The following is a 27,768-nucleotide window of genomic DNA, read 5'->3' as shown; positions in this document are numbered from 1 at the left end:
GTCATTGGACAGTCTAGGGACATCAGAAGACTCAAGATCAAAGAAACATTTGGCATCTGACCTTCTGGATGATAAATTCAGTGATGTACGGAAGGAGGGATGGCTGCATTACAAGCAGATCCTCACCAAAAAGGGGAAGGTAAAGTGAAATATTTGTTTTGATGCTCGTGTTGTCAAGTGACTTTCCTAGTGAGATAAAGCACCTGAGATTCAAGAATATCATCAGTGGGTGAGACACACTCGCAGGGGATTGTGTTTTGAAGTGAGAAACAGCATTGCTTCTAGGAGAGATTTCCTGCTATATCTGAGGTACACTGGCCTTTGTCTGCCTTCCTGCCTAACTCTTGTGGCCAATGTTACACGTATAGCTTGCAGTGGGCAAGGTTCCAGAAGGAATCTGAGGAAACGGCAAGCATTCTTTCAGAGAGGTTTTGCAAGTAGTTTCTAGAAACACATTAAAGAATATAAGCAAAAACCTGTGTGTAGTGAGGTGAAAGAACCTTCCTTAACTTTATATTCCTTGGGAAGACAGTTCCAACCAGTTGGATCAGCTGGTTTTGTGATCAGGACATAACAGAGAGCAGTAGGTGTTTATCAACGTTCCATCACCATGTCATTCTCTCTCCTCACAGAAAGTAGGTGGTGGAATTCGTCAGTGGAAACGAGTTTTCTCTGTTCTCCGCTCACACTTGCTGTATTTGTACAAAGACCGACGGGAGGCCGAGAGTTATGCACCATCCCAAGGTGAGGAGGAACAGCCAATCAGCATCCAAGCCTGCCTGGTGGACATTTCCTACAGCGAGACCAAGAGGAAGCACGTCTTGCGGCTGACGACGGCTGATTTCTGTGAATATCTCTTTCAGGCGGAGGATCGTGATGATATGCTGTCCTGGATCAAAGCCATTAGGGAGGACAGCAAAATAGAGGGAGAGGTGAGAGGCTTGGAATACCTCCTCTTTATGTCCTGCTGTTGGAGGTGCTTGCATTCAGGGCAGAAACCTTTCTTCATATAGAAAGATCACCAATGTTAGTTTCCTTAGTTTCGTACAAGGAAAGAGCTATTTACTGGTAGTTAATCCATGTACAGTGGTACCTTGGATTATGAGCATAATCCGTTCCAGGAGCATGCTCGTAATCCAAAATGCTCGTTTATCAAAGCGAGTTTCCCCATAGGAAATAATGGAAGGGAAGGCAGGAGACACACAGTTAATGAAAATACAGTCAAACCTCGGTTTGCGAGTAACCCGGTTTGTGAGTGTTTTGCAAGACGAGCAAAACACTCAGCAAACTTTTGACTCGCAAACCGAGTGTTGACTGGATTTGCGAGCACCCCCCCCCCAATAACCAACATCGGTCTCCCCCCCCCCCCCCCCGCTCGCAAAGGCCTCCTCGCTCCAACTGGCCCCCCTGCCTGAACAACTTAAACTTACCCCCCCCTCCCCGTCTGGCACCGGCACGCAGGCACAGATCGTGCCAGTGCCTAGAAGATCTTCCGGCTTCTGCCTGCCTTGAGCATGCATCTGCGCATGCTCAAGGACTTCTAATTCTCCCTCTCGCCGAGTTATCGGGGGGGGGGTGCTCGCAAATCGAGTCAACACTCGGTTTGCGAGTCAAAAGTTTTCTGAGTGTTTTGCTCGTCTTGCAAAGCACTCACAAACCGGGTTGCTCGCAAACCGAGGTTTGACTGTACTTTCATTAGCTGTGTGTCTCCTGCCTTCCCTTCTCCATCTCAGATTGTAATATCAATTAGCCAGTTGTATTACTTGCTACTAGTTTATGATAAGCTGGTTTACTTTGTGATACTCGCGCTATGAAGACATTAAGTCAGGACTAGAACTAGTAAGGATTTGGCCCAAAAACTGCCATCCCCCCAAGAGGAAGTAGTACTCCTGACTAGAGAATGACATGGGGACAAGTTTGTTCCCGTCCTGTCCCTGTGAGTTTTGTCCCTGTCCCTGTCCCTGCCCCATTCCTGTAAGCTGTGCCTTAACTGCACAAGCCTCCAACACTTATGATTTTAAAGTGTTTGAGACTTGTGCAGATGAGGACGGAGCTTGCAGGAATGGGGCAGGGACAGAAAAAGAACTCGTCAGGATGAGATGAGAAAATGAGTTCCCCCAGGGATGGGGAAAATTTGTCCCCTTGTCATTCTCGTCTCCTGACTACATAGTTGACACTTTCCTCATCTGTACCATTTCAAGAAGCCTGGAGAACACAGAGAATTCACAGGGGAAAACAGGTGAGCCTGAGGATCTCAACAGGATGGTTTGTTTCTTTTATCCTCAGCACCCTGGATTTGTGAGTCAAGCACTAATCAACAAGAAATTAAATGATTATCGAAAAGCGAGGTAAGACAAGGGTGTGTGTATGTGTGTGCATGTTTTGTCAGGTTCTGTCTGCATTTCTAGTACTTGAGTGGCACTGTAGGATTTGGAGAGGCCTTTGAGCATTCCAGTTTTTTGCCTTTGCAAGTGATGCACGAGGACAGCAACTCCTTTGGGATATTGGGCTTGCAAAATTCAAGTTCATGTGTTCTAGGACTAAAGGACAAAGACCTGTTTGTGTATGATTACATTTAGATGCATTTTGAGTCTGAGACCATACTTTTGAATAGCTGTATTAGCCATGTAGAAATTTTACTTGTAAGCAGATTGGTAAAATGTATTGTTGCTGATAAAGCCCTCTAGTCTCTTTCGAACCACCTGTATCTAGAAGGAAATTAAGGTCCTCTTTTTCTATGCAGCCTCTCTGGGACCAAACCTGACTCCTCTCCAAAGGGGCCTCATGTATCTGAGTTTTTGAGATCAGTAGGAATGAATGCCCCCCCATCCCCAAAACAAGACTCTTCCATGAAAGGTAATGGCTTTAACAGTCTTTTATATTTGTCCATTAACTGTTGTATGGACAGGTTAGATAATAGCAACAGCTTCCAATTTTTGAATTTCAAGAGATATAAGAACTGTGACCAATACATTGAACCCAGAACACTACTACTACTACTATTGATCATTTCTGTAACTCTGAAAGCCATACACAGCGCTTTACATTTAACAAGCAATAGACGGTCCCTGCTCAGTAGAGCTTACAATCTAATTTTAGACAGACAGACAAGACATATAGGGTTGGGGAGTTTCTTGCAGAGAGAATGTTAAAATGCCCTTGTATCGCTCTTAAGGCCACAACTTTAATACTATATGCAATTCTGGTCACCGTATCTCAAAAAAGATATAGCAGAATTAGAAAAGGTACAGAATAGGGAAACAAAAATGATAAAAGGTATGGGACAACTTTCTTATGAAGAAAGGCTAAAATGGCTAGGGCTACTTCAGCTTGGAGAAGAGACGACTCAGGGGAGATATGATAAAGGTCTATAAAATACCGAGTGGAGTGGAAAGGGTAGATATGAATCACTTGTTCATTCTTTCCAAAAATAATAGGACTAGGGGGCATGCGATAAAGCTACTAAGTAATAGATTTAAAACAAACCAGAGAAAATATTGCTTCACACAACGTGTAATTAAACTCTGGAATTTGTTGCTGGAGAATGTGGTGAAATCAGCGGGGTTTAAAAAAGGCTTGAATGATTTCCTAAAAGAGAAGTCCATAGGCCATTATTGAGATAGCTTGGAGAAATCCATTGCTTATTCCTAGGATAAGCAGCATAAAATCTATTTTACTCCTTGGGATCTAGCTAGGTACTTAGGACCTGGGTTGGCCACTGTTGGAAACAGGATACTGAGCTTGATGGACCTTCGGTCTGTCCCAGTATGTCAATTCTTACGTTCTTAGGATGGACATAGCTATCTTATGGTGAGTGGGAGTTAGGTGTTGAAAACAGCCTACAACAGAATCCAAGATGCCTACTCGTACTCTTGTTTTTATAATTTTTTCCTGCCATCAGTGCTCAAATTTTCAGACAACGAACAAGTCCATTGTAGCAGTAAGCTTTCTGGTTATGAAACATCCATTCAGAAAGAAAGGCTAAATAGAGCATGACTGTCCTTGATTTGATTAGATGTTGAGGGTATGATAGATCTGTCTGTTCCTAGATGAAGGTGGTTCCCAAAAAGGATCTTGGGGACGAAGCATCATGAAAAAAAACAAGAAATTTGCCCCCCGTGCCTTTGGAGTGAGGTTAGAGGATTGTCAGCCAGGTGTTGAAAACAAGGTGAGAATCTAGAGCATACGTGGATTTCCAAATTCTTTGTGAATGAACAGTTGTCTTAGTCTCTCTCCCCCACTTACACTCTATAAATGGTAACATGTGCCTTGCACCTGCAGAAAGTTCCCCTGATTGTGGAGGCTTGCTGTAAACTAGTGGAGGAGAAGGGTCTGCACAACATGGGCATTTACCGAGTGCCAGGAAATAATGCTGTGGTGTCCAACCTCCAGGAGCAACTTAACAAAGGAGTGGCAGAAATTAACCTGCAGGATGAGGTGAGGAAACATAACCCTGGGGCCCTGCACTCTGTCTCTGCTCACCCTTATATTAAACATGTCAAAGTGTGAAGTAAATGCAAATGTTACAATAAAATAAAAATGAACATATTAAATCACAAAACAAAACAAAAACAACTAGGGACAACCATCACCAAAATCAGACAACAGAAAACAAAAAGCATACCTAACCTTAAACAGCAAAATAATAAAGGGGCTTTTAACCCCTTGTTAAAGGAAAATAATAAGCAAAGTTTCAAGGGAACCTTGGTCCATAACATTAGAATTAAACACCTAAAAGCTTTTTCCCTAATATACGTAAGTGAATTTTCTTCAAAAGGTAGTTTGGTCAGCCTCTCAAGATGTTCAATGCTAAACAGAGACCTTTAAAGCAGGTAAGCAAAGTAGTCTCATTAGGAGAGGAGTCATCTTTTCGTGGATACTGCGGTCTACTACAATCCAAGCTGTTGGTTGTAAATATATTTTTCAGAAGGCTGCCCAGCCTGGGACACTGACCTCATCACCTAAGATGGCCGCATGAGCTGATAGCTCCGGACTGCTCCCAACAATATCATTAAACATCAGCAGCATTCTCTGCAAAAAGACAACAGAATACATCTTTTGCATAGTCCAGATTCCTGTTGGGATGAGTGAAAAAAGGCTCAATGGTACATCTTTCTGGATTTGTCTACACAAGTGGAGCCTACATGCATGGCGGATGTTGAGGAGACTTCAATAGAGCTGCTTACACAGCAGTTACAGTGCAAACCTCCCTCTCCAGAGCTGATTCTGGAAGGAGACAATGTGACCGCAGGATCCAAGGAGCTACTAAAAGAAATATATGAATGGATGAAAGAAATCCAGTCTGATTTGAAAGCAGTTTGTGCGGACCTAGCATCCTTGGGGATGGAACTTTGGGCTGAAATAAATGAGCTGGGCAATCAGGTTGAGGAATATGAACAACGATTAGATGAACAAGTGGCGGTAATGAGGACCTTTGATAAAACAATTACAAGATATCCAGGCAGAGAATACAGCTCTGCAAGACAAGTTAGAACAGTGTTCTTCAACCTTTTTACACCTATGGACCGGCGGAAATAAAATTATTATTTCGTGGACCGGCAGACTACTAAGACTGAAATTTTTTTTAAAAACCATCGCCGCCATGTCCCCGTGAGCTCGGTTCCACAAACCATCTGATCCCATCCGTACAAGCCTCAAATAGTTATGATTTTATATTGAACATATTTTATTAAAGTATAAAAAGAAACAATATTCTATACAATTGTCATTTTATAAATACATATAATACAGGGCAAAGATCAACAAAACCCCTGTTTCCCCTCCCCTTCACATATATCCCCTCTACTATCAAGAAAACTGAATAAGCCAAATTATTATAGAATGCTACACAAATATCATGTAACAGAATACCACAGTCACACATGACAGGAGTGGAACTAGGGCAACTGCCCCCTGGTCAGAGAGAGTCCTAAGCCAGCTGGAAGCTAAAGAAGTACTGCCTGGGCTTTGCACTCCCCAGTTATGTCTAGCAAGATACATATTTCAAATCTGATATATTTGAATCACAAGATAGAAATAAAATTATTTTTTTCTACCTTTTGTCGTCTCTGGTTTCTGCTTTCATTGCCTTTTCACTCTCTTCCATCCAGCGTCTGCCCTAAGAACATAAGAATTGCCACTGCTGGGTCAGACCAGTGGTCCATCATGCCCAGCAGTCCGCTCACGCGACGGCCCTCTGGTCTAAGACCAGCACCCTAACTGAGACTAGCCCTACCAGCGCACGTTCTTGTTCAGCAGGAACTTGTCTAACTTTGTCTTGAATCCTTGGAGGGTGTTTTCCCCTATAACAGCCTCTGGAAGAGCGTTCCAGCTTTCTACCACTCTCTGGGTGAAGAAGAACTTCCTTACGTTTGTACGGAATCTATCCCCTTTCAACTTTAGAGAGTGCCCTCTCGTTCTCCCTACCTTGGAGAGGGTGAATAGTGTCTTTCTCTACTAAGTCTATTCCCTTCAGTATCTTGAATATTTTGATCATGTCCCCTCTTAATCTCCTCTGTTCGAGGGAGAAGAGGCCCAGTTTCTCTAATCTTTCGCTGTACGGCAGCTCCTCCAACCCCTTAACCATCTTAGTCGCTCTTCTCTGGACACTTTCGAGTAGTACCGTGTCCTTCTTCATGTACGAAGACCAGTGCTGGACACAGTACTCCAGGTGAGGGCGTACCATGGCCCAGTACAGCGGCATGATAACCTTCTCTGTCTCTTCGGTCCAGCATCTGCCCCTTCCATTCACTGTCTGTCTTTCCCTGCCATCTCTCCTCCTGCCCCCCCCCCCCCCAATTTGGTCTGGCATCCATCATCTTCCTTCTGTTCCCCTCATGGTCTGGCATCTCTGTCCTTCCCTCCCCCCTGTGGTTTTTAGCATCTCTCTTCTTATTTCCTCCACTCAGATCTGATATCGTTCTCTGTTCTCTCTTCCCTTTTCTTCTCTGGTCTTCTTTCACTGTTTTCTGCCTCCATCTAAATTAAATTCTTTCTTACTATTTAGTCCTGTTTCCCTCTTTTCACTTTGTCTGCCCACAGCTTGTCACCCCTTTCCCTCACCCCTCCATTATCTTACTATTTTCTTCCCCCTTTATTTATCTCCTCCTTCCATCTAGTATGTGTTCTTTCCCCACTTCCATTCAGCATCTGCTCTCCCCTCTCAACTGACATCCATCTGCCTTCTGCTCTCTCTCCCTTCTTCTTACTTCCATCATCTGTCCCCTTCTCTCTCTCTCATCTCCTCCATTCCATCATCTGCCCCTTCTCTCTCCCCCCCCCCAACTTCCATCATCTGCCCCCTTCCCCTCACCTTTGCGGGTCACTTTCTTTCCCCTGAGGGTGGCTCATGTCAGAGGGGAAGCTTTGGCCGAGCAGAACCACTTGCAAGGAACAGTGGAACTTACTTGATGTCGATGCTGGAGCCTGTTGCCATTTGAAGAAAAAAAAAAAGGTGGAAAAAAGGGACCTGCAAAGGTGAAAGGAAGGGAAACCTCCAGGACAGCTGCTCTTTGCCTCCTTCAGTGGCCCAAGAGTCTTTAGGCAAGCGGCAGCTCTGTGTGTTGCATATTTACAACTTGACTACAAGGCAAAAACTTCCTTATCCATACAGACAGCCAGATAGCAACATTCTACATTCACAAACAAGGAGGATCAGCATCCTTTAGTCTTTATTGGGAAACTGTCCAGGTATGGCAACTTTAATGTATGATTTAGTCTACTATTTGCTAGGAAACCTCAAGCAGACTGCAGATACATTAAGCCAACAACTCAAGTCTTACAAGTGGTTCTTAGACTCTGATGTGAACCAAATCTTCTAGAAATGAGGTTATCCCGAGATCGATCTGTTTGCTTTCCCAGTGAATAGGAAGTGCTCACTGCATTGTGTGGAATCAGTTTCTGTTGTGTATTCCCTCTCTTCCTGCGTATATACAATTTGTAAACCGCTCTGAAAGATGCTTTAAAAGCAGTATATCAAAGCCTATTAAATTTGAATTTAAAACTTGGTTTATGAGACGGTTAATGAACACCAAGCAGCCAGGTGTACCCCACTGCATCCTTCGGACCCTAATGTAATGCTTGTGGCTCTAATGGAAGCTCCCTTTGAACTTCTATAGAGTGATTCACTTAAATTTCTAACTCGGAAGACTATATTCCTTGTAATGATTGCCTTGGCCATATGACTAAGCAAAATCCAAGCACTCTTTCACTGCAACCCCTACTAGCAATTATTTCCCAGCAAAGTGGTTTTCCAAATGCATCTGAAATTCCTACCAAAGACAAACAGAATGTCTTCTTAATCAAAATATCACTTTACCTACTTTATTTCCTGGCATGGCAGAAGAAAGGCTTTGCTTGTTATACTGTAGAAAACTATTGCTACTGTTATATGTGCCAAACTTTGCAACTTTTTGTTTCGTAAAAGCCTAACAACCCAAGATTACCAATGTCCAAGCATTCCCTTTCCAACTGGGTATTGACTGCATCAATTTTTCTTACACAAAGCCAACCCACCACTGAAGTCCAAGGTTGGACCTTAGAACTGTGGCAGCCATTGCACGACTGTTCAACTTCCATAAAAAGATATCTAAAAAGTGCAAAGTATAGGCTTCCATACATAAATTCACTAAGCACTATTTTGTTGACACTTTCTCTTCCCTTTTGCACAGGGAATGCTACGTAACTGCTTAAAAAAATGAATCAAGAAAGACAAGAAAATAAAACTGGAAATGCTAACTACCTTCACATTATTCCTGGGTTGCCTGCCTCTAGCTAACAGGTGGCTCTCAGCTTCCAAATCACTAGTTAGTGCTTGCATCTCTCCTGCTTGTTTCCAGAGAAAGCAAAGTTACTTACCTGTGATGGGGGTCCTCTGTAGACAGTAGGGCAGTGGTCTCCAAAACCCCACAGTCCGCTTTAGTGGCCCTCATATCCAGAGACCCGTGCTGTATTATTTATTTATTCATTCAATTTTCTATACCGTTCTCCCAGAGGAGCTCAGAACAGTTTACATGAATTTATTCAGGTACTCAAGCATCTTTCCCTGTCTGTCACGGTGGGCTTACAATCTATCTGGGGCAATGGGGGGGGGATTAAGTGACTTGCCCAGGGTCACAAGGAGCAGTGTGGTTTTGAACCCACAACCTCAGGGTGCCACACTCTCCCCCACATTGATATGCACATGCACACACCCAAATACCAGTCAACTTGTCTTTCCCCATGTTTGTGCGTGCGTGTCATTGTGACCACACAATCGCACATGATCCAACAGAGCTTCATGGGGTCTTTTCTCTATCCGCTGTAGTGACAAAACCTCCTGACGGTGTACCTCTGTTCCACCTCAGCCCTGAACATGTAAGCAAAGTAGAATGGCAGGTTTACTGGTTGCTGGTGACCATATACTTCCCAATTGAATATTGGCTTGATAGATTCGAAAATGAAAGAAAAAGTCTCTGGTACTTTGCACCAAGGTGGACTGATAGGGAGCTGTGTTGTCTGCACCCTCATTGCTTGCACTTACTGGCATGATGTTGCACTGTTGGATGGCAGTATGCTTTGTAGAATCAAAATTAGTATTTAAAATGGCATTTGTAAGCCACATTTTTGGGGGGTGGGTCTATTTTGCATCCCTTTACTTAGAAAAGGTTGGAGACCATAGCAGCAGGGAAATGCAGCCACTCTTCCCACCCACCCTCCTATCCCTCATAAACCAGATATTAAATAAAGAGAAGTTTGACATCGAGGTTACTGTTCTGGAAGACATATTAACTTAATTTATTGAAAACAAATAACATTTCATCTATTTTATGGAAATTAAATATTAGAAAAATTTGTTGTATAAAAAAGTACAAAGAAAGAAAAAAAATAAGAAGAAAGGGGAATTTAAGGGACCAATGATAGCTTGCATTAAAGCTATATTGACAAGACTAGTTCTAAAGTCAAAATAACTGCAAGCACTTGAGGTCACCTTTTCCCTGAATATGCTGTATTCCAGTATGGTTGCCAAGATATTCAATTGAGATATTAAGCATAAAGAGGAGTAATTCATTCATACATAGTCCATCAATTATTGAGAAGGGTGATTAGTTAAATAAAGAGAAGTGGCAAAAAGATTAAAATGTCTTGCTTTGATGTGACTGGGGTGGAGGGGGAACTATACTAATGGGAATGCCGACACTACTGAGCTAAAGGAGAGTTCTTCACACACAGGTTTTTCAGGGAGACATCGCCAGTTTGGTCGTCCGGCTGTATGCCGCTGCTGCCTACAGAGAACCCCTATTATCCTATATAATAAAACCCTAAGCGCACATGCGCACTTAGGATTTTGTGTTCCCTGCCGCTGTGGTGTGTGATCCGTGGCAGCCAACCCAGTGGCAGGGAACATTCTGGCCACTCCCCTCCTCCCGCCCTCACTCACCCTGGAAGCCAGGCAAGCTCTCTCCCTGCCCACGTCCTCGGCAGGGAACACACCTCGGCCCTCACTCGACGCCGCTGCTGCTGCTGATGATCCTCCTATAAAGAGCAGCCTGCGATGGTGGCCGGCTTTAGCGAACCTCGCAGGCTGCTCTCCAACTCGGTAGCACGTTCCCTCTGACGCGATCCCGTGCGTCAGAGGCAACGTGCTACCAAGGCTGGAGAGCAGCCTGCGAGGTTCGCTAAAGCCGGCCACCATCGCAGGCTGCTCTTTACAGGAGGATCAGCAGCGTGAGAGGAGCCGCCGCCGGCACTTTTAAAACTTGAAACAAAAACCTTTGGCCGAAGCAGGCCAGCCCGCGGGAAGGGAAGGGGGAGGGGCCAAATGGAGCAGGCCAGATCGCATTAAGAGAAAGGAGGGGGCGAATGGAGCAGGACAGTTCACGGTAAGAGAAGGGAATTGCTTCACAGGGACCTGGAGGGGAAGGGAAATACCGCTGCTGCTTCTGCAAAGGAAAGTGGGGGGGGGGGATAGAAGGGAGTGGGAGGGTGGGGGAAAATGCTACTACTACTTCACAGGGACCTGGAGGGGAAGGGAAATACCGCTGCTGCTTCTGCAAAGGAAAGTGGGGGGGGAGGAGAGATAGAAAGAAATACAGACAGACAAAGGAGGCCAGGGAGAGAGACAGACAAAAATAAAGACAGACAGGGGACCAGAGAGACAGACAGACAAAGGGTGCCAGGGAGAGAGAGAGAAAAATAGCAGGAGGGAGAGAGACAGAAAGGAAGAAAGAGACAGGAGCAGGGAGAGAGACATAAATAAAGACAGACAGGCATATATTCTAACACCCGTTAATATAACGGCTTAAACACTAGTAAGTAAATAACTTGCTTTCTCTTCACAAAGACACTCTGCTCTTGCTTCTTTGTTTGCACATGGGTGAACTCTGTTTCTCCTCACAGAAATGGCAAGACCTCAATGTTATCAGCAGCTTATTGAAGTCATTCTTCCGAAAATTGCCAGAACCACTTTTCACAGATGGTGAGTGAATATTCCTAGGGTGGTCCCTGATTCCATCTCATCATAATTCATTAGTTGTTTTTTTAAAATGCTATGCTCTAATACCTAATTTTAGTCAGACCTTATGTATAGGTCGCAATCTTCTTTACCTTCACTTCTAGGCTTATCTATGCTTTCATGATTATTCTTTGTTACCCTCCAGATGTATTTTCCCTAAATGTTTCTTTATTTTCTTTAAAGATTGTAGTTCATACCCCTCTCCTTTTGTACCGGTAATTATTTGTATGTATATACTTTATGTTTATTTGTATAAAATTGTTTTATTTTTTTGTCTCCTATTGAAGTACTTGACATTGTGTGTACAACAAATTTTTAATAAACTTGAACCTTAAGGTCCCTCATGCATACATGCTTAGATGTGACAGCTTCCACATATTGCTGACAACAGTCTGTATCTGTGGTTTGCTTTCAGATAAATACAGTGACTTCATTGAAGCAAACCGTGTGGAAAATGCCACAGACCGCATCAAAACACTTCGGAAATTGGTACAATAAAATACAAAGTTTACCAAGCCTTTTCCATCCCAGTCCCCCTGAAGAGAGATCTTGGGGTGGGAGAGGGGTCTCTGAGATGGAAGGGCAGTGTCTTACATGTCCTAGGAGAAAGGTCTGTAGGAAAAGATAGGTGGGGTAATGTGAGAGTGATGTGTACCAGGATAAGAATCTATAGAGATGAAGGAGGCAGTTTGATAAGCCCAAATCCAGAAGTTGCTCCTCTCTTTTGACAGGCTGCGAGAAGAAAGGAATTTGAATACGTTCCATAAGTTCCTCAAACCTCCTCTCTTCTTCCCCTCGTCCTCAGATCAAAGATCTGCCGGCACACAATTACGAAACCTTGAAGTTCCTTGTAAGACACCTGAAGATTGTAGCGGATCACTGCGAGAAGAACAAGGTATTTTCTCCTGCTTCTCCCCTTCCCCCCCCCCCCCCCCCACTACAGCGCACTCTGTTTTTTTTACTTTCAAGGTTCCCCTGCTTTCTAACCCCAAGTCTTATTTACAGATGGAGCCCCGTAACCTTGCACTTGTTTTTGGTCCCACTCTGGTCAGAACATCAGAAGATAATATGACAGATATGGTTACTCACATGCCAGACCGCTATAAAATCGTGGAGACCCTTATTCAACATGTAAGTAAGATAAGTGTGAATTGTGATGCAGCTAAAAAGCTTTGTGTTACGCAATGTTGATGACTAGAGAGAAAATGGAGAAAATCGAACTCTGATTATACAAAATCCGCCTGGAAAAAAATCAACAAACAATACAAATCACAATTAAAGGACAAGAGAAAAGCACACTACACCAACCTAATAGGCACTGAAACCCAAGACACCAAAAAACTATTCCAAATTCTAAAAACCCTAACTGACACCAAACTCTACCTGACCACTAACAATACTACCCTCCCCCCTCAGCCACTCTATTAGCAGAACACTTCCAAAATAAAATTATCCATGCAAGAGCTACCCTCAATGACACCTCTACCCATTCTAACGAATTCACAATTTTCCCCATAGATAGAGATTCTACTGCAGCAGGTAGAATATGGTCTCAATTCCCCAACATACAATGGCTTGAATTCAACAAATACTACAAAAAATACAGCCATGCATCCTGTGACCTCAACAACTGTCCACCATATCTCCTAAAAACATCCAGCACAAAATTCCGTGCTCTTCTTCTAAACTGGATACAAATCTCGCTAATAAACGGCCACTACCCTACCAACCTCAGCGAAATCATCATCGCCTCGATCCTCAAAGACCCCAAAGGACCAATAGACCAGACAGCCAACTACAGACCCATTGCCTCTATTCCACTCTACGTCAAAATAATAGAAGGACTAGTTGCCAAATTCCTCTCCAATTACCTAGAAAACCATAACATACTCCATCCCACACAATACGGCTTCAGAAACAACTTCAGCACGGAAACACTACTAGGATCTCTCTTGGACACAGCCAGACAACATCTCAGCACAGGAAAAAAAATGATGCTCATACAACTAGACCTTACTGCTGCATTCGACTTGGTGGACCATAACATTCTACTACAAATCCTGGATACAATAGGTATCACAGATAATGTATACACATGGTTTGAAGGATTCCTTAAATCAAGAACCTATAGAGTAAAATCAGACAAACAAAAATCTGAACCTTGGTCAAACCCCTGCGGAGTTCCCCAAGGATCCCCTCTATCCTCGACTCTTTTCAATCTCTATACATCCTCCCTCAGCTCTCACCTGGACAAACAAGGCATAACCTCCTACAGCTATGCCGATGACATTACCATTCTCATACCCTTCGATCAACCTGAACTCTCCATGACAAACACAATATACCAAACACTAAAATCAATAGCAACCTGGATGAAAGATTACAAACTGAAATTGAACCCAGATAAAACGAAATTCATCCTCCTAGAAAACAACAAAATACCAACCATAACCAACATTGAAATTAACGCAATCAACTACCCCATACAAACCACCCTAAAACTGCTAGGAATAACTATCGACAGATGCTGCACTATGCAACCGCAAATCAATAAAACAATACAAAAGTCATTGTTAGTCATGAGAAACTTAAGACAAGTTCGAAAATTCTTCGAGAAAACTCAATTCCAGCTCATAGTTCAGTCCTTAATACTAGGCCTACTTGACTACTGTAATATCCTCTACCTCCCATGCCCTACATCAGTGGTCTCAAACTCAAACCCTTTGCAGGGCCACATTTTGGATTTGTAGGTACTTGGAGGGCCGCAGAAAGAATAGTTAATTTCTTCTTATTAAAAAAATGACAATTTTGCATGAGATAAAACACTTTATAGTTTATAAATCTTTCCTTTTGGCTAAGTTTTAATAATAATATTGTAATTTATAGGTAAAGAGACATATGATCAAAACAATTTTATTTTACTTTTGTGATTATAATAAACATACTGAGGGCCTCAAAATAGGACCTGGTGGGCCGCGAGTTTGAGACCACTGCCCTACAACCATAACAAAACAACTACAAACTATCCAAAACACAGCACTAAGACTCATCTACTCATTAAAGAAACATGATCACATTACAGAAGCATATCTCCAATCGCACTGGCTTCCGATCCCAGCAAGAATACAATTTAAATTCTACTGCCTACTATTTAAGACTTTATACGGAGACAGTCCAAACTACCTGAATAACCGCCTCATCCACAACACCGCAACCAGACATAGGAAAACTCACACCCCATTCTCATACCCCCCAATTAAGGAGGTCAAACGGAAAAAACTATATGATGGCCTCCTGGCCACTCAAGCAGCCAAACTAGACAACCAAATCGCCAATCTACTGACGGAATCCCTTGACTAAAAGACTTTTAGAAAAGAAATAAAGACCATACTCTTCAAGAAAACTCTGTAAAAAGAAATAATACCACAAGTCTCAAACTCCACCTCTCACTAAAGCCAACTACCCCAAACAAATAACCTTACCCATTTCTTACTCTTTTTGAAAATGACCAATTTTTTTTTTTTTTTTTGTAAGTTCTTGTTGTAATACATCTTGGATAATTCTTTTGTAATCCGCCTTGAACTGCAAGGTATTGGCGGAATAGAAATCCCTAATGTAATGTAATGTAATGTTCTATGGCGGTAACAAGTTTGTTCTTTTTTTGTGTTCTCTGCAGTCAGACTGGTTCTTCAGTGAAGAGGAGAAGGGGGAAAAAGTGAGTGACTTGTATTTTAACTTATCTATTTAGATGGTCTGCAGGGATTGTGCCATTGGTTGACTAGTCTATGTTGTAATTACAGACGCCAGTGGAGGAGAAAGATATGCAATCTGTGCCAAATATAGAGCATTTGCTTCCCTATATTGAGAGGACTGTAGCCTCTGCAGAAGTCTCAGGTAATAGCTAGGAACTTGGACAGGAAGGTGTGATCCTTTTCGCTTTCTAATGTGTTAAGGCTGTTGCACCTTGCTTTTTCCTCCTAGGTGGTGGGTTTTATGAATGTTTGGCAGAGATCCTTAGGGTGGGTGATTTCTGTTAAGAGGAGATAAATATGTAATGGGATGGAGGAGAGGCAGAAGGTGATTGCTCTAACAGATACAGTAAACAGTGTAACAGATGTAGGCAGGAATCCGAGTCGGTGTCATCCTGCCACACAAAAAAGGAAACATTTTCAAGAAAATAAGCCTTTTTATGATTGTGATTCTGACATTCTTTTCATAAGTTCTTGCCTTGACTCTGCTACTGTCATCTTCTTGTCCTCCTTTTCCTCCTCCAGCAGACCCTGTGGAGATGTAGAACTGGTACGACGTTGTACTGCATTGCGAGTGACTTATACATTAACATCCTGGGCTGTAGTAAGAAAGTAGCAGGAGCACTGGGATTCCACTTCTCACATCTAATGCCATCTCACATTGCTCTCTCCTTGTCTCGCCTTATACGTTGTCTTGATGATATAACCATTGTGATTTGTTGTGCTCGTTTCACTTCTGCATCTGCTGCCTACTCACCACAGCTTCCTCCCACCTTTTTTATTCTGGCTTCTGAAACTTGAAGTCGATGTAACCAAAAAGGCCAAGATGTTATCAGCTGCCTGTCTCTTCTGCCACATGTAAAATTGCCCTGCCTCTAGAATCGCCCCAGGATAAGTTCCTGCTAGTCTTTGGAGCTGACATTTGGCCATGACTAGTAGGGCAAGTTTAAGACATTAGACAGTCATGCGTTAGAATTTGACAAAAGCTTGATTCCAGAGTTTTAGGACAGATTAATCCAGTAGAACTACATCCTTGCGCATAGTGGAGCAATATCCTGAAGAACTAGTCAGTGCCTACTTAATCCATTAGAAAACAAATTTCAAATGCTTTAACCCAGGTAAATCATGGACTGAAATCTGTCCTCCTGCTCAGCAGATCTGTTTTGCGTACTTTCTCACAGCCTACAAAACAGTGCACAGGCTTTTCATTTTAATAAAAAAAACTGTGGATATAGATGTTCTGGAGATAATTTATTATACACTGACATATAAAAACATGAAAATTCAATTAAAATAGTACAATGATAAAAAATACAGTGATAAAAATCCAACTGGACCCACTGTATTTTTTATCATTGTACTTTTTTAATAGAATTTTCATGTTTTTATATGTCAGTATATAATAAATTATCTCCAGAACATCTGTATCCATGGTTTTTTGTTTTTATCAGTGGATTGTTTTCACTGTGGATCATTGGGTCTCCCCATTTTTCTTTGTTGTGCTTTTCATTTTAATATACAGTGACAACTTTTAATCTGCTATAAAGCAGGTCCAGAGATGGAAGTAGGCCCTGAATTTTCAAAGGAAACCTATGGGGGGGGGGTAAAAATTTGCTTAAGGTACCCACAAATATAGTTTAAATTGCCTCCTTATTTTCCAGCATTTATTCAAGCTTTGTTTATTTGTATGTGGGCATTGCTGTGCATTTTTTTGTAATTTGAAGTTAGGTGTAATTGTTTTTCGGTTATTTGAAATATGAAAGACTTGCCAAGTCCTTCTATCAATGAGATATTGCAGCAATCTTTAGAAGCTAGGGTTAGATCTGTGAATTTTAAGAGAGCCCAAGAAAAAATAAACAAAGATACGTAAAGTATCTGTTTATAATCAAAATAATCAGATGACCTTGCTAACCTAGAACTTCTTGATTATCCTGACCTTCTTATTACTAGCATATGGTTTAGGTATATTACTTCCTGAACATTTAAGGGAATTACCATTTTAGTACAAGTACAGACAAGCATTTTATTGATTTTTATTTATTTTAAAAACTTCCTAGACTGCCGTCCCAATTACAGAGTCTGTCATAGCAATTTACAGTCCCACATAAATGGTACAATACTATGATTAACCAGAATGATAATGCAAGACATTCTAGCAAAAACACGCATTTGCACAGGCCCCAGGACAAGCTGATTTTGAGCACCTCACGGGACTGGAATTGTGAAGCTCTGGTGATCTGCTGGAAGGCGGTTTGCTATTGTGTTTGCTAATGCACATACAGTCACTTTGCAGCATTGTACATAGTCCTCCCCACACCAGCACATGCAGCTGTCACAGCATGTACATAAATGTCCTTGTGGTGTCCTGTGCACACATTCCCCTGATGGCAGTAAAGTCACAGTTCACGATTGATTGTTGGTTTATATATTTTATAAGATTTATACCCCACATTATCTAATAGTGTAAGCAAATTACAATAAGGCATTCATAATCAAAAAGTATCACATTCAAAACAAAATACGATATCAATGTTTTCATGATAATCTTTCAGCAGGGGCTGTACACACAGGGTGCTTTTTGTTGCTTTTCAATTTATAATCCATTTCTCACATACTTACTGCTCCTCTGGTTGGTAATTTCAGAAATAGGGCTGGACTTAAGTTTTACTAAAATTATAAACCTGCTGTTTATTCTAACATTATAATTTACCTCAGAGTGGCTGTCACACAGCACTGGCTAATCATTGCTTTTCTTATGATTACAGATCCAACCAGGAGCACCTCAGCTAAATCTAAGGTGAATGCCTGCTTCACTGTCAACCTTTATCCCAGGAGCAGGACATCTGTAGGCCCTAGGGAAATCAGATTTCACCGTACTCAGAGTTGAAACACTCCTAAATAATAAAATGATGGCTAGATTGAGGAGATTGGTAATGTTACCTCTAGTTCAAATATGATCCATTTAATTATTATTTTTTTCTCTATACTTCAAAATTGACCACAGCTACAAAGACGTTAATAAGAGACCCCAGTCTAGATTGGTGTAAGCTATGTGGGAATTGTATTTATTTATTTATTTCATAGTAACATAGTAAATGACGGCAGATAAAGACCTGAACGGTCCATCGATTTCTATCTCGTCCCCAAATAACTCAAAATGGGTTACAGGTTAAACATACATAGTATATAGTTAACAGGTTACAATTTACACTTGATTTGCCATAATTTCAGAACAAGTTTCCGATACAAGTTTTTTCCTAGCTAGACACATATTAAGGGTCTAATACTAATATATATAATAGACAGTTTACCGGTTATAATTTACCCTGGTTATTCTTACAGTGCAAGTTTTATCCTAATTGACACACAGTCAGTTTACAGATTGGATTTGCCATAGTTATTGTATAATACAAGATTTTACCTTATAAGCTTTCCTTACATGACACATACCGGGTTCTAGTTCTATTGTACATTTCTTTTTAGTCCACTGGTCAAGGGAAGGGGGTTAGGTGAAGAGGTATGTTTTTATTGCTTTCCTAAAGTTACTTATGTGCATCTTTTCTTTCAGACAAAGGAGATGCTGAGCATACCCTTCATGGCAGTGGTGAATCGCAAGAAAATGAAATGGCAAGAGGAAAAGTGCATTCCAAGCACCAGAGATGCCTCAGAACATGAGACTGCTAACAAACACCATGTTAGAGTGGAAGAGGCCCAAGAAGAGCAGGGTCATGGGGCCATAGAGAAACAGCTGGACAATATAAAATCACTGAATCTCAGAAACCAAGGGAAGAACAAAGATGACAGGAATAGGGAAGCTGACATTCAGAAGCAGCAACACGCTGCTGCCCTAGCAGCTGAGGTACAAACTGTGGCTCAAGTTGAACAGGCTGAAATGATCATCAAAACGAGGGAGATGCATTCTGTAAGACGGGGAAGATCTGTTGAAGGAAAGGAGGTTACAGCTGAAACTCGAAATACCAGTTGCAGTGCACAAGTGATGCCAGGTGAAAGGCCCTGGCAGTCTTCAGACATGTCACAGGACAGAGTCACTGCTGATACGCACTCTGTAGTTTCGGGATATTCCACAATGTCCACTATTGACCACAGCATTTGCTCTGAGATCCAGTCAGTTGCTGAAAGCCGTGGGGATGAAGCAGATGATGAGCGGAGTGAATTCAGTCATCTGGAATCGGACACCCAAAGTAGTTTTGCTTCCTGCTTCTTGCCAGAGAAGTCGGTGTTAGGAGTCCTACAGAATAAATGCAGGGAAGACGGCCGCCTTGGGTTGTATAGTGAGAGGTGTTCTGATAGCAAAGCACATGGCCAGCGGCGTTCCTTCAGCTCCCATCAGCTGATTAAATGTGACACCCTGGCGCGCTTGAAAGTATCACGTCTAAAAACAGAAAGCTGTGTGTCGGCTAGTGCTGATGTAGCCCCTTCTGACCACAAGCCAGATGAGCTCCTTGAATCCTTTAAACAACCAGTATCAAAACAGCTCAAACAGCACCTGAAAACCTCTGCTGATGACATGTTTGGGGTTGGTTTAAGGAAACCAAACTCTCCGGAGACAAGGCGGAAAAAGAGAGCATGGAGGAGGCACACAGTGGTGGTACAAAGCAAACTGACAGACTTTAATTTCAATGAATGGAAGGAACACTCAGGAAGCAAAGGGGAGCCAAAAGCTGTCCAGTTGTCCTCTGACCTCCTCAGCTGTAGTAGTATGCATGCTGGAGATGCCTTCTCACGGGAACCGTGCACTAGAACAACTGAAAGTCTAGAGGACCCAAATTTCTACAGAGACCTACACAGTGACTGTAAGGATTCTGGTCTTAGCAGTCTGGAATCCCTTAAAGCAAGATCGTTCCCTTCAACATTAAATTCTACATCATTGACTCCCCACCTGCGCAATGACCAGGACAGCATGGGTAATCCTATAGTAATGAGTCAGGGACCCAAATGTACATCGTTAAGATTCCACCAGTATCTGTAACCGACCTGTTTCTCATTAAAGGTCTATGACAGGGGTAGGCAATTCCGGTCCTCAAGAGCCGGAACCAGGTCAGATTTTCAGGATATTCACAATAAATATGCATGGTATAGATTTGCATCTCAAAGGAGGCAGTGCATGCAAATCCATCTCATACATATTCATGGTGGAGATCCTGAAAACCTGACCTGGCTCCGGCTTTCGAGGACCAGAATTGCCTACCCCTGTCATAGACCTTTAATGTCAATTTTATAGTTTTGTTTACAAGTTTGATCAATTAACAGTTATTTGACTCAGAAAGGATGGTGGCCATGGCACTTCATGCTATTTACTCAGAGGCGAAGGCTGCATCCTAGTCCAAAGCTGGGATTTATTTGGTGTCTAATCATTTTGGCAGAGAGTGATTGCTTCCTGGCTACTGTAAGCTTTCACTGATCCACAAGTCTTCTGAGTCCCTGCTCGCTTTCTTCATTTGGAATGAACACACAGTTTTTGTATTTATCTAATTCATCCTCATTGTGTCCATTTAAGATGAGGTTTTTCTGCCCTCCTGACTGGACTTCTGTGGAGCAATTTTGTCAACTTGGCAAATTAATTTATTAATGCTGCATTTGTTTGCATTTTATGGCGCTTAATATATTACAGATTTATTTTAAAACTGTCAGCGAAACCGTTCTTTTCTTTGAAGAGAGAGAAACCTCAGTATTTGTATGAGTGAGGCTGTTACTTGCCCTAGTAGGGCTATCAGAATTGTTCATCAAAATGTCCCAGCTTTTTACAGTAACAACATCTCCTTTTGTGGAGCACGGTATTTGACATGACTGCTAACCTGGAAACTAAGGGGTTAATTTCTAGCTGTACTTTGGCAGTTCTGTAGTACAGGGGCACTATTTGACCTATGAGAAATCACATTTTCTAAAGATATGAAGCACGATGGTCATTTTTTTCACTTAAAAGATCAATAAATAATATACAAGTGTGACTTTTTTTCTAATATGGGATATCCTTCAGATTTGTGACCAGCTTTAAGTGAGATTAATAAAAAGGTCACACCTGCATATGCTATTTGGCCATTATTTTCAATATTTTTTTCTAAGAAATGCCAGTTTGTGTTTTCTGCCTTTAAATTGATAGGAAGGCAGATCCTGCACTTCTGGCTGTCCTCCATTCTTGTACCTGGACTATAGCCATATGTCTGGTGCTATAAACCCTTGCAGGATTCTTCCTCTTACAGGGAAATGATGTGGCAGCCATGTTGGTCCACTCTTAAAGATAATATGTAGAAATAAAGCAAAACAAAAAAAAAATTAGGATACCTTTTTCATTGGACTAACTAGAGCATTTTTAGATTAGCTTTCGAAGGTAACCCTTTTTCAGATCAGAAGAAGCTTCCTTCCAAAGCTATTTTAAAAATACTCTGGAAAAAGCATCACTTTCATTCTTTTTGTTTTGATTTATTTTTCTTCCAGAGAAAGAACAAGATAGAAGGTGTAGTCCCAAAGGCAGTAGACAGGGCGTCCAAGGTGTTTTGCAGCAATCGGTTTTCACTTTGTAACCAGCATACAATTCTTAGGAAGGGGTTGCCAACCTTGTGTACCATAAGGGAACTTTATATGTGGAGCTGAAATTTTACTGCCAACAGAGGGAAGACTAGCAGGTTGCAGCTGCCACTGCCAAGGCTAGAGAGAGAGTGAGTAAGAGTGTGCGTGCACATGTTGCTTTTTCACCCCATTCAGGGGGTGAGAGGTAGGTAAGTTGGTGATGGGGAGGAAGGAAGAAAAGCGATATTCTTTGGTTGTGGAAGAAGAAAGATGGTGTACCATAGTGTAAAAAAAGGTTGGGAACCACAAAGTAATGGCCTAGCTGGATTAGGAAAGGAAACTGTCACTGTAATGAGTAGAACTTCACTATATTTGAAAGTCACAAATTTTAACATTGCAACTGAGTGACCTTATAATCTCTCGGGAGCAGTCCTATCACTGTGTATAGACACCCATCAAATTTCTTCCAAATTATTGTAGCAGGTTATGTTGTATGGACAAGGGAGAGGGGGTGAAGAGATCACAGACAGACAAAACATGATCTGCGTAAGGTGTGTTTTCCTCAAAAGTTATGACTAGGTATAAACCTTCCCTCTGAAATTAGCAGGGAAAATCCATGCTGAATATTCCTAAAACTGCCAACGTTATTTCGCTCCACAAAAAGGGATGCAGGTCAGAGGCTGAAAATTACAGACTGGTGAGTCTCGCATCAATAGTGAGTAAACTCATGGAAAAATTGATTAAAAACAGATTGGACACTATTCTGGACAACGAAAGATTAAGGGATTCCCACCAGCATGATTTTACGAAGGGAAGGTCTTGTCAATCCAATCTGATACGCTTCTTTGAATGGGTAACAAAAAAATTGGACGGGGGAGAGTCCCTCAACAGTGTATTTAGACTTCAGTAAGGCTTTTGATAGTGTCCCACACTATAGGTTATTGAACAAGATGAACGCGATAGGACTAGGAGAAACACTGGCTGCATGGGTAGAAGACTGGCTTAGTGGCAGACTTCAAAGGGTAATGGTAAACGGTATTCCATCAAAAACATCGAGTGTGACCAGTGGAGTGCCACAGGGCTCAGTCTTGGGCCCGATGCTATTTAATATCTTTGTAAGGGATCTAACTCAGGGACTTCGAAGCAAAATTACATTATTTGCGGATGATGCTAAACTATGCAACATTGTGGGCAAGGCAACAGAACCTGACAGTGCAACAGGCCCAACACTATGGAGCAGGACCTACTTTTACTAAAACAATGGTCCAGTACTTGGCAACTAAATTTTAATTCATTATTTAATAATGTTTGTGCATTCTACTCATGCTTTTTATGATTAATTGGATAGTTTGTAGTAGGGGTTCTTTATTTCTTTGAAACTAAATTTTAATGCCAAAAAATGTAAGGTAATGCATCTTGGTAGTGGAAATCCATGCAGAAGATACACCTTGAACAGTGAGAACTTAACAAGAACTGTTGCAGAAAGGGACTTGGGAGTAATCATCCGTGAAGATATGAAAGCTGCCAATCAGGTGGAGAAAGCTTCAGCCAAGGCTAGACAAATGCTGGGTTGCATCAGAAGGAGCTTTATCAGCCGAAAGCCTGAAGTCATAGTTCCGTTATACTGATCCATAGTGAGACCTCACCTGGAGTACTGTGTCCAGTTTTGGAGGCTACACTATCAAAAGGATGTGAAGAAAATGGAGTCGATCCAGAGAATGGCAACTAGGATGGTCTCGGGACTTAAAGATCTCCCATATGGAGAATGTGTGAGCAGACTGCGCTTGTACTCTCTCAAAGAGCGCAGAGAAAGGGGGGACATGATAGAAACATTCAAATATATCACGGGCTGCATTGAGGTGGAGGAAGAAATCTTTTTTCTTACGGGTCCCATGGCGACAAGAGGGCATCCGCTAAAACTTAAGGGGGGAAGATTTCATGGTGACACCAGGAAATACGTCTTCACTGAAAGGGTGATTGATCGATGGAATGGTCTTCCACGCCAGGTAGTCGAGGCCAGTAACCTGCTCGACTTCAAGAGACGATGGGACAAACAGGTGGGGTTGCTGCAGAGTTATACTTAAAAAATGGATTCACAAAGGAGGGGAGGGTTCTTGAGTGGGTAGACTTGGGCCGTCGGCCCTTTTCTGCCATCATAATCTATGTTTCATACTCTATGAGATGCTGTGGCGTGATTTGAAACAGATTATACATGCAAGAAACCCCTTAAACATCTCACAGCTGAAAGAATTCTGCATTGAGGAGTGGGCCAAACTTTCCTCAGATGAATGACTGGTAGATGGCTACAAGAAGCGTCTCACTGCAGTTATTTCAGGCAAAGGGGGGTAACACTAGCTATTAGTGTGTAGGGTGTTCTAATTTATTCCTCAGAATACACATTTTTGTGGATATCTTTTGTTTCATGAATAGATCAAGAAAAATTTTTGTTGTCTGCAATTACATCACTTTCTTTTCCAGAGATAAATTTAAAAAAAAAGATTTGACATCAATATGTGAACATTTCTTAAGAAAGAACTGAATATTACATGGGGTGTCCTCATTTTTTCACATGACTGTATGTGACTGCTAGAAATGCAAATGCTTGCTGTTAAGTGCAGGTAAAAGCAGCAACCCCTGAGCTGACCTGGAGGTAGGTTTGGATTGGACTTGGAGTAGGTTCTTACCTTGCAGCCTTTTTGTGGTAGAAAAGGGCTTAAACTTACTCTATCCATTGACTGGAAAATGTTGCAAGAGATGCTAAGGGCATGTGCTAATTCTTATCAATATAGCTGTTTTCATCCAGACACTTTATCCAGTGCTGTTGGAATAGGATTGCTTTGTCTTTAAACATAAAGCATGCAGCAAATAGGTACAAATAGGAAGACTGGTCCTTTTCTGCCACATCTCCTGAGTACCTTGTTTGAAAAGGTCTTCTGCCTTCCTTTCAGTTGCATCCTGTGAGGGCCTTCAGGGGATTCAGAGAATCCCCAGCTGTACAGCCTTGCTTTTTTTTTTTTTTTTTTTTAATCATCTTTATTATGCTTTTTTTTCCCCATTACATTTTGCTTGATGGAGTTTGGTTGAGCAGACAGCTTGTTCAATCACACTACATCAAGCAAAAAGTAAACAACAAAAAAGCATGGCTATACAGCTGGGGATTCACTGATTGCTGGATCCACAGAACTCCAGCTACCAGGTGGAAAATGGTTTGTAATGAGTACCACAATGAAAGAGAGAGGAACTGTGCCCTCCACACAAGAGCCGAGTGGTAAGTACAACGGTTGGGTGCAAGGCCAGGCGGGTGCAGGGCTTTGAGCTCCTAACTAAAGCAAGCAGCAGCAGGGGGTCAAAAACCTACAACTTTTCAGTTACAGCCAAAGCCTCTTTGCTATGGCAGAAGTTCAGATGTCTATTTATTTATTTTCCAATGCAAAATTTGGATGTAGTTGTGTATGTTGTATGTTACATGTGTGTCCCATGCCTATGGCCAGGACACAGCTGTTAGGGGTGGGACACAAACAGCTTGAATTTAGAAGCAAAATGCTTCTACTGAAGCTCCAGCCTGGCCAGAAAATGTTGACTGCTGAAAGGTATGCATTTCTTGCTGTGCATTGTACGGCATGTTCATTTTAATACTAATGAGTTCCTTGTAATGCATTTGCTTAGGATTCTCTGGAGCTGCTACCATAATCAGTAAAAGTCCCCAAGACCACTTTTGTGCATTGGAGGCTGAGCTAACTTACAAGTAAGACTGGCTACAACCAGCCTTTCTTCTACTGTAAGCTTTTGAGCATTGGGGCCTGAGTCCCCCAAAGGCCCTGATGGCACTAATCTGATTTTAATTGGTGCAGCAAGCAACTTCTATCTCCTGCCTGCTCAACCAGTCCACATAATGCTGTCGGGGCCTTGGTGAACCCCAAGCCCTAAAAGGGCATAGCTGGGCTCACACACTTCCACCAGACTCATCCAGAAGCAGTGCACCTCAGGCACCTATTATCCAGCAATTTGCCATCCTTTCTGTTCCTGAGCCTGCTATGGTGCTTTTAGTTTAAATTATGGATACCAGGCCAGCAGCAATTCACAAGGTCTGCTCTGTGGCCTTCCCTCTGCTGCTGTCCCATTTAACAGCAACTTTGGGGAAAAAGGGGGAGGGGATGATAAAACAAAGAATAAGAACCCAACTGCAACATAATCTATGGCCAACACTGGTACTTCTACTCCTGAAGCACCTTCATGTTCCAGACCACATAGCTTGCACTCTTTTCTGTAGGACAGAATCTGCTAGCGTAAAAATTGCTGAGCCCATCACGTATTCATACTATACTGATCAACAGCATTATAAGAAATACAGCATAGCCTCACCTGCCCATTGCCTCCATGCCATATGGCTCTGAACAGCTTCCTTCATGCTGACATCTATATCAGTTGAAAAAAAAAGACAGACTCAGCAGCATAGTGCCCGATTGAAACCAGACATTGGCTGTTTCTCCTCGCTGCTACTGTTGTCAAGGCCATTAGCATTTGGTAGACCATGGAGCCCAGCACAAGTGTTAGTACAAGTATCTTAAAAGGGACAGCACATTTGGACAAGAAAACTCCAAAGTTCAAGCAAGCCTCTGCACCTACACTGCCCTTAGGTGAGTGGACCCATATCAATCCCAAGTAACAAGATAATACTTCTGAAAAGGCCTTCCCTGCATGACAAACTATCTGGATGTACCATGCCTACCCTAAACCCCAACCTTGCCCTGGTGGGTGACTGCTGCCTCAGGAAATTGTCCCAGACCATGCTTCTCTAGGTTTTGTAAACATTTCTCCTAGAGAATGCGGAACTTCTTCAGAACATCTTTGTAAGATCAAAGGCCCTATCAGTTCACAATGTTCTCAAGGACTACAGCTTAAAATGTAAATGCCCCTGACAATTCAAGTGATATCCAAATATAGGAGGAACCACTTTGCACTGGGACTCAACTACTCCAGGCTACCTCACCCATCTGTGGTAACTCACATAATTCAAAAAATCTAAAGCACAGGCTAGGGAAGGGTTTGAATATTCTAGATTTGATAACAGTAAAGGCCTACCAAAGAGCAATGCTTAATCTGAAGCTTGCAGTGCATGCATTACCATCCTCCCTCCTGCAACAAGAAATAGCCCTATCAAGTTCCCCACCCAAGAATTTCCAGGAGCAATTCTCCTGGTTAATTCTTGCCTTAGAAATATAGTGGATGGGCAGAATGGCTAGGCCATCATTTTTCTAACCCTTTCCCTTAGATATTTCTTGAATTCAGATACAGTTTTGTTTGTGTTTTTTTTAAATAACCACCTCCACCGGAGGTCATTCTACAAATTCACCACCATCCTTTCCAGGCAGGGGTATTTCTTCAGGTTACTTCAGAGTCCATTCCCTTTTACCTTCATCCTAAGCCCCCCTCATTCTAGAACTTCTTTGGAATTGAAAAAAAGACTTGGCTTCTGTGCATTTATGCCATGTAGGTATTTAAATATTTCTATCATATGTCCCCTCTCCTGCCTTTCTTCCAAAGTAGACATATTGAGCTTTTTAAATCTGTCCCCATATGCTTTATGTTGAAGATCAGTGACTATTTTAGTAGCCACTCTATGGACTGACTCCATCCTTTTATATCTTTATATACAATATTCTAAATGAGGTCTCAACAGAGTCTAATACAGGGGCATCGTCACTTCCTTTTTCCTACTGGCCATTCATCTCCTTATACACTCGAGCATCCTTTTAGCTTTTGCCATCAACTTACTCAAAGCATTTTCCCCTATCCAAGTGGGCTCCCAATCTTATCTATTGTATCTGGGACAATGGGGGGATTAAGTGACTTACTCAGGGTCACAAAGAGCAGCATGGGTCTGAATCCACAACCACAGTTGCTGAGGCTGTAGCTTTAACTACAGTGCCACCCTCGCTACTTCCTATTTGGCCACCTTATGATCATCAGATTTCATCACACCCAAGTCTTGCTTCTCTT

At 42.1% G+C, this 27,768-nt stretch overlaps 1 protein-coding gene across 5 annotated transcripts in view; it reads left to right on the top strand.

Annotated features, from left to right (window-relative positions):
- Window positions 1-20,891, top strand: part of ARHGAP23 (Rho GTPase activating protein 23) — a 136,675-nt gene extending 115,784 nt beyond the window's left edge. For 4 of the 5 annotated variants that reach the window (XM_033918431.1, XM_033918430.1, XM_033918429.1 and 1 more), the window contains exons 11-24: window positions 2-139; window positions 633-932; window positions 2,287-2,348; window positions 2,744-2,856; window positions 4,050-4,168; window positions 4,282-4,437; window positions 11,377-11,455; window positions 11,907-11,980; window positions 12,297-12,386; window positions 12,497-12,622; window positions 15,168-15,206; window positions 15,292-15,385; window positions 18,006-18,037; window positions 18,809-20,891. In XM_033918431.1, coding sequence (XP_033774322.1) covers window positions 2-139; window positions 633-932; window positions 2,287-2,348; window positions 2,744-2,856; window positions 4,050-4,168; window positions 4,282-4,437; window positions 11,377-11,455; window positions 11,907-11,980; window positions 12,297-12,386; window positions 12,497-12,622; window positions 15,168-15,206; window positions 15,292-15,385; window positions 18,006-18,037; window positions 18,809-20,230 — 2,844 coding nt within the window. In that variant the 3' untranslated portion in view covers window positions 20,231-20,891. The remainder of the gene's footprint in view (window position 1; window positions 140-632; window positions 933-2,286; window positions 2,349-2,743; window positions 2,857-4,049; window positions 4,169-4,281; window positions 4,438-11,376; window positions 11,456-11,906; window positions 11,981-12,296; window positions 12,387-12,496; window positions 12,623-15,167; window positions 15,207-15,291; window positions 15,386-18,005; window positions 18,038-18,808) is intronic. The other variant, XM_033918428.1, reaches the window with a different exon arrangement.
- Window positions 20,892-27,768: the final 6,877 nt, after the last annotated feature.

Source organism: Geotrypetes seraphini, chromosome 13, assembly GCF_902459505.1.
Source record: "Geotrypetes seraphini chromosome 13, aGeoSer1.1, whole genome shotgun sequence".
NCBI lineage: Eukaryota > Metazoa > Chordata > Amphibia > Gymnophiona > Dermophiidae > Geotrypetes > Geotrypetes seraphini.
This window is presented reverse-complemented; position numbering and strand designations above follow the sequence as displayed.